Raw genomic sequence first — 12,245 nt, forward strand, 5'->3', positions numbered from 1 at the left:
TGGAATCCCGATGCCTCGGGGCCCGCGGCAGTAGGAGACGTGAGAGAGGCAGAGCGCTGCGACGCCCGTCGTCACAGCCTTCGCACACAGAGTGGCGTGGTCCTGGTCCCGGGCGGCACCCCACCACGCCAAGCGGCCCGCATTGCAGCGAGCGGCTGCAAATTGCAGCGCCCCGCTGCGCCCTGCAGCACTCACGACGAGCTCCTGCCCCGCTTGCCTGGCCGTCGCTGGCGCAGAGCCTCAGGACCTCCGTCATGTAGGCCGCGCGCGCGTGCACTGCCCAGCTGCCGACGCCCTCGCCCTTGGCCCAGGGCAGCACGCTGTCCAAGCCGGCGGCAAGGGCCCTGCGAGCCGCACAGAGAAGGGGCCGGCCCAGGCGTGGGCTGGGCTTATTTTTTCAGGCGGCACACCAGCGTCGCAGGACTCGCCGCTGCAGTGCACAGCAAAATTGGCCCCCAGATCAGGGGGGCACGCACACATTCCGCTCGGGCTGGTGGGGCGCCTGTCGCACGGCCAACAGCACATTTGGCTGGTGTATGAAACCCAGGCGGTAGCAGCTAAAGACGCACGGCTGAGAGGCCCACTGCAAGCTTCGCGGAAGATAGACACAGCTCGTCCAGCACACGTTCACACACCATGCGTCGGCGATGACAGCCGCCGACTCTCGTGCGTGCTGGCTGCCCAGGCCGGCCAGCAGCTGCCTTGGGCTGCTGCCGGCTGCACCCTGCCGTGCAGTTGTAGCCAGCCTTGCTGCTATCATGGAGTCCAGCAGCTCAGCCTCTATGGCCGCCACCGTCATGCCCTGCATGCATGTGTGCATGTGTGTGTTGGGGGGGGAGAGGTGCGGAGGTGGGGTTGTGGGGGTGGTCGGGGGTGTTGGGGAATGTCGGAATGATTGAGCTGGTTGGGGTCCTGCATCCTCAACGTTCCTGTTGTGTGGGTGAGCGTGCACGCGAGTTTGTCGGTTTGTGTGTTCAAGGCGATGACAATGTGGCATTGTGATGAGGGGGGCGAGGAGGGGAAAAGTTGAAATGTGGATGCCGCGCCAAACATGCATGGGGGGCAGCGCGACGCGCGTGGCGGCGCACAGTTCCGACACAAATCATGAGACAAGCTTGTTACGTATAAGCAACACAAACCATTGCGGTTGCGCGTGCGCACCACTCACGCCCCCCACCTGGCCGTACACCGGGTTGAAGGAGCAGACGGTGTCCCCCAGCAGCGCCAGGCCCTCAGGCAGCGCCACCGCGTCGTACCTGACAAGGCACGGGTAAGGGCGGAAGCAGGGGGATGCAGGGGCTAAAGGACGAGCAGCAAAACCTGCGGGCCGCCGGCGGTAACATGGTTGCGTTTCAGTCGGTGGAATTCAAGGCGGCGCGCGGGGTCGGCAGAGCACGGCGCAGCTGCGCACAGACGGCCAGCACACGCGCCGACCTGCGGTGGACGTTATTCAAATTGAAAAACCTTGAGGGCGGCCCAAGCGCCGTGGCCCCGCACAGCAACTCGTTGAACTCGGGCCACCACACGCCCTGCCAAGGCGGGGGGGGGGTGCGTGAAGACAGGTGCGCGGCACAGGATGGTTCGTTGGGCAATTGTTTGTGAGCGATGACGCTCGGGGGCCAAGGAAGCGACGCCTGAAAGCAGGTCGCATTGGATTCCGAACGAGCCGCGTATGCCACACACACTCCAGGCCTCAGCGACTCGCGCAGCTGCGGTCCAGCAAGGCAGATAGAGGGAGGTCCAGACAGCGGCCGCCTGAACGCACGCAGATGTCACACCGCGCAGCCCTGTGAGCCGCGTGCGGGCCGGCGCCCACCTGGCCCCAGGCGTTGATGGCCGCCACATCATCCACCATTGGGGGCGACCCCGCCGCCTCGTCCTGGGCGAAGCCTGCCATGGCTACCATGAATTCGCCGCCCTCCATGCGCTGCATCAATGCAAACTGCGCAGGCAGTGGAGGTGTCAATCACGTGAGCCAGAAAAGGGGCGTCGCCGGCGCGTCACATCCCAGGGCCTTGCTGCTAGGCGCATGACAGCAGGCTGTGCGCCCTTGCCAGTAGAGGAAGCATCCCAAGACGGCGTTCAGAAACTCAGGGATGTGAGTCCCTAGAGCGGGATCGATGGGATTCCTGCACCCACGGTCCCGGCGCCAGCCCACGCGCAGGGGACGCTGTAAGACGACGCCTGGCTGTCCAGGACACTGCGCAGGCTCACTAACCTGGGGGTTTGGGTACAGAGGGAGGCCGGCAATCAACTCGATGCCCTCCAGGCGGCGCTGCGCCTCGAGCGTCAGCCGGACGTGCCTGCGGTTCCAAACCCGGAAGGCAGGTGCTAAAAGAATCGCGGGCAACGGGAAAGCCGAGTAATTCTTGTGGATGGAGCGAGAGACCTAGAAACTCTGGGAACTGCAAAGCAAGCATCACTTTTACTGTTAGAAAGATGAGGCAGCCCTTGCAGTGTGGTTTTAGGGTTGAAGGCACAGCGCCGAGCCCCGGAAGCCACGAGGAGCCTGTGCAGACGCGTTGATCGTGTAGGCAGGCAGCCCTGTGCAAACAAGAGTGCGGCTGTCAGCCACCCCGCGCCCACCCGCTCTCATTTCCCCCCACCTGGACACGTAGCCCACGCCCGCGTCCACAACGCTCACAGGCGGCGCCTCCCACCCCGCGGCCCCCAGCCAGTCCGCCACGCGGCTGTTGCGGCCGCTGCAGTCCACCACCAGGTCAGCGCCCACCACGCCGCCGCCGCCAGCCAGCGTCACGCCCTCCACCGCGGCCGGCCTGCCCCCGTCGTCCTTGTCGGCCGAGAAGGCCAGGCCGTCGGCGCGGGCCCCGTACCTCACTGTCACCTTAGGATTGCGCTCCAGCAGCTTGCGGGCGGTGCCCTCGATAAGGCCGCGCGTTGCCGAGTACATGTACATCGGGGGCCGGCCGGGCGGCGGGGCGGAGCCGGGGGCGTCTCGCATGAAGGTGGTCCCCGGCAGCGCGTGAATGACCAGGTCAGAGTGCCTGCCGCCGGCGTGGGGGCGGGAGTTGAATGGCAGGGCGCGGGGCAGGGAACGATCCTGTTAGGGCGCCAGGGCCGGGTCAGGGCCGGGCCCAGGGGGGCCTCGGAGGGGGGTCAGCACTTGGGGCTCTGAGGGTTTCAAGTGTCGGACACTCTGGGGCTGCGGCGAGGCCATCTGCTGCGACCGACCTTTAGCTGTCCCCGCTCCAGCGTCGACGACACCTGGGCGCAGGCACGTCTCAGAACGCAGAGTGGATTGGGTCCCAACGCGTGCAAAGGCCGGCGGGTCCCGTTTGCCCACCAGTCCACCAGGCGGCCGCCCGCCGCCAGCAGCTCTGAGCGGTAGTCCGGGCCGAATGAGTCGTCCAGGATGGACCCGCCGCGGCCCAGCAGGCCGTGGGCGTGCTTGAACTGGGGCACGCCGGGGCGCTGGGGTGTGGCGTAGGGCGGGGTTGAGGGTAGCCCAGTCAACCTCCGAGGAGGTGCACCACTGTGCTGCATCAGACAGTGGATGCGATTGCGGCGGCGGGCGTGCAGTGGACATACATTTACATAAATGTTCGTCTGGATCCGCGCCATTCACCTTGGTGGGTAGCGTCTTGGCGTCCCTGTCGCCGCCCAGTGGGTCCCTCTCCAGGCAGACGACCTCGTCAAAGTGCTTGCTCAGGCGCTGCGCGGCGACGAGGCCGCCTGGGGGTGCGTGGGTGCAAGGTGCAAGGGAGGGCTGGGCGGATTGGAGAGGGGGCCTTGGTCCGAGCGTGTTCTTGACAGGGCGTGCCCAGATCCAGATTGAACGTGTGTGGGCAGCTGCAGCCCTGCTGTGGATTTGCAGCTCAAGTACCCCTGACGCAAACGCACCTACACCAGTGCCCAGCACGACTGCACGCGTCGCCGCCAACGCGCGGACTCCGCCCCGACGGCGGGACGGGCATGCAGGCCGCACAGATTGCGGGCGTTCCGCCAGCATGGCTCGAGGCTGAGCTGCGCGGATGGGTGTGATCATTGTGAGGCCACGGTCGCAAAACGACGGGTTGATGACGGGTGACTTTCAACGAGGCAAGGGGACGCTGTGGTTCGAGTTTTGTGCGGAGCTCACGGCGGACGCTAGCAAACACCCAGGTAGCGTCTTATACACTTCCAAAGACATGTGAGCTCGAGGCGCGCTGTGAGGCAGTCAGCCCAAAGGACCAACCACTCACTCATCACTCGGCGGGCAGCAGCGATAGATCCCGTCTGTCAGTCTGTGACCTTCACATCAGTGATGAAGACAGTGCCGCCTCCGACCCACTTGAATGTTTTTGCAAGCCCTGCATAGGTGCTATTTGTGGCACTGGCCTGGCAGCTCACGTATGCGTAATCCGGTGACACTGGCAAGAACCCGCCCCACCAGCTTGTGTGGCGGTCTGCGCCGTGTGATGTTTACAGTCTTTCGAAAAACCCAAGCACATCATTAGACGTTGATTGCATCATCAACCCTCATGCACCGTGGCTTTGCAGGTGCAGTGCTCAAGACCTGTGTTGCACAGCACCGATGACCGCGGTCTGACCCAACATCCGCCAATACAAACACAGCGATGGCCTCGGAATAGAACTCCTCCTCTTGAACAGAGGCGCTGTTCAAGAGGAGCCTGCTTATAAATGGCCGGAAAGATCTTGGGGCACAGGCCCAGAGCAAATCCCCCTGCTCAACACTAAATACCCAACGACACGCCCGCATTCGCAAAGCATCCGTCTCAGCCCCATCCCCTCGCAGCTAGCCTTGAGCCCTTGTAAACCCAGGGCACCGGCGCAACAGCAAGACAGCCGCGACGCCCATCAGCCTGTTGCCTACAGCAATCACCACATCCGCCCAACACCCCACGCTTACGAAGCTCCCCGCCGTGCCGGCAGGTCCCAGTCAGCAGGCAGTTTCACCTGCCGCGCCGACCAATCCCATAGCCAGGCCGCCGTCTTGTCGTCCAGCACGGTATCGCTCAGAACCGCCGGCTTGGCGTCACAGTTGAAGAAGCCGCCGGTTGGCAGAGAGTCGCGCCAGGCGGTCGGGGAGCAGGCGGCCTTGAGCGTCGCGCGGCTGCCTGAGGAGATCGAAATAGAGGCGACGCGTTGCGGCTGGTCTGAGTGACGGCCCGCCGCACCAACAGGAAGAGGCCGAGTCGCGGCGCTGCCATTCGGGCAGCCGGCACCCTCCCCCACATACGCGCATGGCTGACCCCAAAAATCAGGCCGCTGCCAGCGGCGTGACGGCCGAGTGGCACCCCAGACGTGCGTCGCACGGCGCGGCGGCGACGGGCGGAAGTGCGGCTTCAGGCGATAGCGCGACGACAGGCGTTGGCAAGGCTCACCCTGCTCTGGCGTCAGCAGGATTCGCGCCATGAGCAGCCGGTACGCGCGCTGCACCACGGCCGGCAGGCTGCGCACGACGTCTGTGAGGACGTAGCCCGGGTGGACGGCGTAGGCCTGCACGCGCGGCGCGCCCTCGACGCCGCCCGCCTTGTTTGGGGGTGCAGCAGCTGCGGGGTCCTGGGCGTCGCCGGCCTGCTCTGCCAACCGCCGCCGCAGCTCGCGCGCAAAGAGCACCTGCCGCCCAATGGCCCAGAGCAGGCGACCGTGAGACGCAGGGACAAAACCATTGTGCAAGAGTTGGAGCTTGGATGGAGGAAAGGGCTGCCCTGGGTTTGTTAGTTTTTAATGCATGCGCTGCAAAGGAGAGTGGTGCGCAATGAATCACATCTGCCCACAAAAGCCGGCAGCCGCCCACCTGCGCTAGCTTGCTGCGGCCGTAGGCCACCTCAGCTGAGTAGCTGCCGGGCAGCTCCATCGTCGGGTCGTCGCAGGCCAGGCCCCGCCCAAACATCAGCATCGACGACGCCACGTGCACCACGCGCGCCCCGCCCAGCCGCCGCAGCCCCGCGTCGGTCGCGGCGCCGCGGCGGAGCGCGGGGAGCAGGCCGAGTGTCAGCAGGAAGTGGGCGAGGTGGTTGGTGCCCATGTGCGCCTCGAGGCCGTCCTTGGTCGTGGAGCGGCCGGCTGTTGGAAGGCGGGGGGTTGCATGGTGTCGCTCAGGTGGAGGGTCGGCGGAGAAGAGCATCCCGCCTCAGGAACGGAGGACACGCGCCGGCCGCGACGGCCGCGGTCGTATTGCGCTGCTTGCCGCTCCCCAACCCGCCCCAGCGTGTGCGGCCGCCTTGTCCCGTCGCACCCCGCCTTGCGTTCCCTGCGAGCCCAGGGAGGCGGCCGCGAGCCCACCTCCCATGTGGAAGAGCCCCGCGTTGTTGATGAGCAGGTGCAGCGGCCGCCCGCGCGCCTCCCAGGCCGCCACAAACGCGCGCACAGACTCCAGGCTGTTGAGGTCTAGCAGCATGATTTCCAGAGACGGCGCAGGCCGCCCCGCAGCGCGAGCCTCTGATGCTAGCCGCGCCGCAAGGGCGTCGCCCTTTGATTGGCTGCGGCAGGCGAGGACGACTGACGTGGCGTCGGAGTGCGGGTGGAAGGGTGTCGTAGGGGCCACGGGGGGCGAAAGGGTGGGAGAGTAGGACAGGCCCGGCGGAGGGAGGCAGGTGGACGGGCAGCAGCAGCCGCACAGGCGGGCGCCACGAGCCCCGGCGCGTCGCGGCCGTTTGCGCCCGCACCGTGTGCGCCGTTCCTCGCCAGCACCCCCGTGGTTGCCTCGCCGATGCCGCTGCGCACGCGTGCGTACGTGTGTTTACCAGTGCGGAGCTACGCGTGAGTGGAGAGGCAACGCACACACACGAACGCACTGCGACGCCGGCTACAGCAACGGCAAAAGAGGGCGACACCATGCGTCACCAGGCACCCCGGCAGCCTCCGCAACTCGAGCAAGCTCCAGTCACCCGCTGCGGGGCCTGAGCGCCGCAGCTCACGCTGACGTAACCGAGGGCGCAGCTGGCCACCCAGCCCCACCTTGTCGGCCCCGTGACGATCGCCGTCAAGCCGGATGCGTCCCCCACCAGCTCATCAGCCGAAGGCAGGTCCCACATTGTCGTTTTCTGCGGCGCCGCAGGCGCGGCACCCCGCATGAGCACTTGCTGATGAGCGCACAGGACTCGTGCGACGCGTGCACGCGTCGTCTGGCGTCACACGCAGCGCACCTGAAGCAAAGGCCCCGACACATAGTTGTACGTGGCGGCCTTCAAGTAGTCTAGAGGCCGCATTGTGGCCGAGTGTGTTGCTCAGGTAGATTGTACAATTGATCAATGGCACTAGCAGCAAGCAAGTGTTGAAGATCGCGATTGTGGCGCTGCTTTGTACTTTGAATTTGGTTTTCAGTCTGGTAATAACGCAGTCGTCCAGTCCCCGCATCACCTGATCGCCGATCAAGTATCACCCATCTGCGACCCGCGGTGACCTGTCATCACTGTGACGGCTGGCAGTGTGCTCAGCGACATGCTGATCGGAAGCGCAAGACACGCGTGCCAGAGGGCCCTTGCCGGGGTCTGCATAAGCGGCGGAGTCGGCTGCAGCGCCCCTCCACTGGTGGCGGCGCCGCTGCTCGCCCTGCTGCGTGGGCTGCAGTCCACCGCTGCTGCCGCTAGCCAGCAAGATGGTGGCACGACGGCCGCGTTCGAGCTGCAGCCAGGGACGATCTTGAGTGTCTCCTGTTTGCAGCCGGGCGCTGGCCTGCACGCCGTCAATGGGCCGCCCGACACTGTGGTGGTCGCCGGCTCGGCTCAGCTGGACGTTCGCCAGGAGGGCACCATCATAGGTGCGCGTTTTCGAGGTGTTCATGGCCAGTGTATCGGCATCTTCTCATGGCCGCTGGCCATTCACAAGCACGCTGCTGTTAAGAGGAGCGGCAAACCCCCTCCTCCCGACACGGTCCCACCCCCCCCCCTCATGGCTGCTGGCTGCCACCAGCCGCCACCGAGCCGACGAGCACGGCCGTGCGCGTCCAGCTGCCCCCGCGGTTCTGCGGCCTGCGCGTGTCCACCGCCGGCGGCACCATAGAGCTGGTCGGCCAGCTGAACGAGGCGTCCCTCGAGGCGCGCTCCGCGGGCGGCGCGATTGCCCTGCAGCGCGCGCGCACGACCGACGCGGCGCTGCACTCGGGCGGCGGCGCGGTGAGCGGCGGCGAGCTCTCGGCGTCGCGCGCGGTGGTGCGCAGCGGGGGCGGCGCTGTGGCGCTGAAGCGTCTGTTTGGGCTGGATATTGAGGTGAGCAGCGTGGCAGAGGGCGGCGGGAGCGACCCTGGTGGAGCCCGGCGGCGGCGGCGATCAGAGAGCGTCTACGCCAGCGTTGGCGCAAGCTCCAGTGACGCCTCAACTTCCAGCGGCAGCAGCAGCAGCGGCAGCAGCAGCAGCGGCAGCATTGGCAACGACAGCGGCGCCATCTGCACCAGCAGCGGCGGCGACAGTGCGACCGTGAGCGGTGGGGACATTGAGCTGGGCGCGGCGTACGGCGAACGTGCATCCTTCCACACCGGCGGCGGCGGTTTCAAGGTGGCGCACATGTCGTGCTCTGGGCTGGTGGCCGTCGACACCTCCGGCGGCGGCATTCACATCGAAGGGCTGGAGGGCAACGCCAGCCTGTTGTCTGGGGGCGGCCTCGTGCAGGTCACTGGGTGGCACGGGGTTGACGTTCACGGGCTGGTGTTAAGCCACATCAAGAATACGCGTAGCTGGGTGGCCTGGGTCGTTTGGTGCGGGCTGCTGCAGCTGGAAGGCTTTGGGGGCGCATCGGAGCGGCGGTTGGGCCCCCAAAATTGGTGGCCGTGGCGCACCCCATGCAGGTCCACCTTCACGAGCGGTTTGGCAGCTGCTTCATTGACTCTGCGGGCGGCAACATCGAGGTGCGCGCAGGCGCATCGGCCCTAGCCAGCTCGCCCGATATGTTCCTAAAACTAACTCTAATGTGGCAATTTGCACCACATTAGAGGGAGTGTGTGTGGTCCAGCTCCTTGACCTGCTGGCTCCTTGACAGGCTGGCCTGCAGTTGCGCCGCACGCATGCGAGCCCGTGGGATGGCATGCACGTCATGAACGCCTCAAAAATCAGTGGTCCTTCCCATGTGTCTCCCAGGTCCTGATCAGCCCCGCGGCGGCCGTGGCCAGCCTGCAGGTGCAGGCGGACGGCGGCATTGCAATCGACCCGGCGCTCAGGGTGCGTGAGAGACGGCAGATAACAGCTGGTCGCATGGCTCAGGTTTCTTGAACGCCCCGATTGGCTTCGAGGGGAGGCGCAAATCTTCAGCGCGCTCTGCCCGCCATTGGGCTGTGCCGCTGGCCGGTGCATGGTGCTCGCTCTCGCGCTGACCGCATGCCATGGGCCCATGCACGCATCACCCCAGGTCTCAGGAGAGTTGGGGCCTTCATCCTGTGTCGGGACGATCGGCGGCGGAGGTGGCAGCGGCGCGGCCGCGGCGGCGGCGGCGTTCGCGGGCGCTGCCCCCGCAGAGGCGCACGCGGCGGCCTCTGCGCACGTGGCGAGCGCGCGGCGAGCCGGCAGCTTGGGTTTTAGCACGGAGGTGGCGGTGCAGGCGCAGGTGGCAGGCGACCCCAACGGCGGCGGTGGCGGCGTTCCTGGGGCCGTTTGGAACGCGAGCAGGCTGTCTCGGGGGATGGACGCGAGCGGCGGAATCACGCATGGCGGCGGGAGCAAGCTGGTCGTAAACGCGGGCGCGGGGCGCGCGACGCTACGCGCGCTTTCGTGGGTTGAGGCCGTCGCCCGCAAAGTACGGGCAAATGCGGAGGGGGCGCGGTAACCCTTGGAATGCCTACATGTTCGTGGACGGCCTTTGGTGGGGCTGGAGTCGTACGGATGCAAGGGGGGGGGGTTTAGTATGGCGGCGCTGAGCGCAGGGCAAGCCACAGGGATGCCAGAAAGCGGCGTGGAATAGGAGGGCCATGTTCCAGCAAAAGCGAAGATCAGGCATTTCTTGGTGTTGTGCTGCGGCCATGACCAGGGCCGGTCTTCGTGGGATTGCCCACTTCAGGAGGTGTGCTGGGCGTGCTGGGCAGGCGTCTGCGCGTGCGCCAGCAGCACTGGCGTGCATCACCAGCACAAGCCGCAGAACCTTGAGCCATATGTCTAGGCTTCCGTTTCATGCATCCAGGCAGCGCAAACCATGGCCTCTGACGACGCTGCGGCCCATGCCGCGGTCTCGACCCTTGCAGGGGCCGACACCGCCGCTGAGGCACCGACTGCAGCCCCCGTAGCCTTGCGTGAGGATCAAATCGCCTCTGCCGTCGCCTTCTTGAGCCACGAGAAAGTGCGCAGATCACCTCGCACACGGCAGGCAGCGAGCTATTGCACATAATGCAGCATTATATGGTCGCGGTGTTCGCGCGCTTTACAGTCACTCTGTGTTGCGCGCGTTGGCGGTGCGCGGAGGTCGCTGAGGTGGCCGCGCCCGTGCATGCTGCGGAGGTGGACATGCCTGCAGCGGAGCACCACTGACGCCCTGCTTCGCCCGCCGCCGTGCCCCGTCACGCCGGCCAGGTCCGCGCGAGCCCGGTTGCAACAAAGCGCTCGTTTCTGGAGCGCAAGGGCCTGACTGCAGCAGAGATAGACGAGGCGTTCAAGCGCGCGCCCCAACAGGAGAGCGGCGCGCCGCTGCCTGCTGTTGCCGCCGTTGCCGCCGCTCCCGCGCCAGTCGCGGCGGCCACCCCAACCTATGGCGCCAACAACCTTGTTACGTACACGCCGGGCCAGCCGCAACCGCATTACCAGCAGCAGCAGCAGTATGGCGCAGCACCGCCGCACCAGCTCGTGGCCATGCAGCCGGGCACGCTGGCGCCGCCCCACCCGCCGCAGCCGCAGCCGGTGCGCTGGACGCAGGTGAGAGCCGCCTGGGAGTGGGCATCTGAAGTACGGCCGGCCTTGCAGGGTTTGCAACCAACTCGCGCCCCTGCATCCCATATGGCCCTCCAGTGTGCAGACTCGACTGCAACTCGCATTACGACGACGGCCTCATGTGCGCGCACCAGCCTGTATGCATTCACATACATGCCAACACATCAACCCACACACGCGTGCACGTCGTGTGCGCACGTTGCGCCCCCCACAGGTCCTCCTCGGTCTAGGCATCGTCACCGGCGCCGCCTACGCGGCCGCCCACTATGTTGCGCCCCTGGTCGGCTCGTGGTACCGCTCCCTGGCAGAGTCCAGGGACAGGGAGCGCAGGGAGGCCGCGGAGCGCGACGCCGCCCTGGCAGCCGCCCTCGAGGGCATGGCAGCTTCTCAAAAGCAGCTGGCGCGCGCGGTCGAGGGGCTGTCTGCTGCGGTCGCGGACGGGCGGCAGGAGCGCGGCGGCGGGCTCGAGGGCGGCGGCGGGAGCGGGAAGGGCGCGGGGGGCGGGCACGCGTCGCCGGGGCGCTGGCGGCGCGAGGGCGGCGCGCGGGGCGGCGGCGGCGGCGGCGGTGGTGGCGGATACCCATCATACAGTGCAGAGGATGGCTACAGGTGCGCGGCGCTCTCAGCTCAGGGACAACTGCAGGTCCTGGGCATCCCATCGCTGTGCGGGCTTGTTGTTGCGCCCCGCCCCACCTCCCACGCTGCGTGCCGTTCAGAGGCCGGCCGTATCATCTGCTTCACCCCTGCTGGCGCACACAAACACGCGCGCGTGCGTCCCTGCTCCCCGCACCCCCTCCAGCCCCGCGCCCCCGCCGCGCTACGGCGCGCCGCGCTACGGCCGCGCTGGCGGGGAGCCGTCCGCGTACGCCGACGACCCTCGCAGCGTCGACGCCGCTGATGAGCCCGGCCGCAGCGGCGCGCCGGAGACCTCGTTCGACTGGCCCCGCCACCAGGCGGCGCCCTACGGCGCGCGCGACAGGGAGCAGCAGCGGTTTGGCGGCGGCTACGGCCCGGCGTCGCCGTCGGGGTCGGCGTCCGCGTCCGCCGCGGCGCCGGGCGACTCTCGCACACCTGGCGGCGGCAGCGGCGGCGACGCGGACGGCGCGAGCTACGTGCGCGGCGGCGGTTACGGCGGTTACGGGCGTGGCGCGCTGCCGGCCTACTCCGCCGCGGCGTCCAACGGCGTTGCGGCCTCCTACAGCGCCGCGCAGCCCGCGCCGCGCCCCCCGGCGCCGCCGGCGCAGCCGGCCGCGGCGCCTGCCGGGCGCGACGACGCGCCTCACAGCCAGGCCTTCATGAGCGTGATGGAGATGGTCGCCCGTGGCGAGACGCCGCCCAACGTGCGGACCGACATCGACGACTCGCCGCCGGACCCGACGCGCCCGCCCACTGAGGCGCAGCTGAGGCCCAAGCCCAAGCCCTGGGAGCAGGCGG

The 12,245-nt window shown here is 67.4% G+C and overlaps 3 protein-coding genes across 3 annotated transcripts in view; 1 reads left to right on the forward strand and 2 right to left on the reverse strand.

Annotated features, from left to right (window-relative positions):
- Positions 1–920: 920 nt before the first annotated feature.
- Positions 921–4,316, reverse strand: MNEG_5613 (monooxygenase FAD-binding protein; the record flags this gene model as incomplete). Its single annotated transcript, XM_014045908.1, has 9 exons — positions 921–929; positions 1,178–1,256; positions 1,435–1,529; positions 1,817–1,942; positions 2,219–2,303; positions 2,607–3,005; positions 3,305–3,432; positions 3,587–3,693; positions 4,292–4,316. The coding sequence occupies 9 exons, from the start codon at positions 4,314–4,316 to the stop codon at positions 921–923; spliced, it is 1,053 nt and encodes a 350-aa protein (XP_013901362.1).
- Positions 4,317–4,866: 550 nt separating this feature from the next.
- MNEG_5614 (hypothetical protein) lies at positions 4,867–7,175 on the reverse strand (the record flags this gene model as incomplete). The annotated part of the gene is made up of 7 exons (XM_014045909.1): positions 4,867–5,078; positions 5,346–5,580; positions 5,762–6,030; positions 6,250–6,465; positions 6,585–6,682; positions 6,925–7,010; positions 7,113–7,175. 7 exons carry the CDS (start codon positions 7,173–7,175, stop codon positions 4,867–4,869), a joined length of 1,179 nt encoding a protein of 392 aa, XP_013901363.1.
- Positions 7,176–7,564: 389 nt separating this feature from the next.
- Positions 7,565–12,245, forward strand: part of MNEG_5615 (hypothetical protein) — a gene marked incomplete at both ends in the record, with an annotated part of 5,487 nt that continues 806 nt past the window's right edge. Inside the window, 10 exons of the mRNA XM_014045910.1 lie at positions 7,565–7,567; positions 7,630–7,726; positions 7,879–8,573; positions 8,750–8,809; positions 9,039–9,119; positions 9,307–9,690; positions 10,072–10,227; positions 10,458–10,796; positions 11,026–11,420; positions 11,611–12,151. Of these exons, the coding sequence (XP_013901364.1) occupies positions 7,565–7,567; positions 7,630–7,726; positions 7,879–8,573; positions 8,750–8,809; positions 9,039–9,119; positions 9,307–9,690; positions 10,072–10,227; positions 10,458–10,796; positions 11,026–11,420; positions 11,611–12,151 (2,751 nt within the window). The remainder of the gene's footprint in view (positions 7,568–7,629; positions 7,727–7,878; positions 8,574–8,749; positions 8,810–9,038; positions 9,120–9,306; positions 9,691–10,071; positions 10,228–10,457; positions 10,797–11,025; positions 11,421–11,610; positions 12,152–12,245) is intronic.

This window comes from Monoraphidium neglectum (assembly GCF_000611645.1).
Source record: "Monoraphidium neglectum strain SAG 48.87 unplaced genomic scaffold scaffold00851, whole genome shotgun sequence".
Lineage (NCBI taxonomy): Eukaryota > Viridiplantae > Chlorophyta > Chlorophyceae > Sphaeropleales > Selenastraceae > Monoraphidium > Monoraphidium neglectum.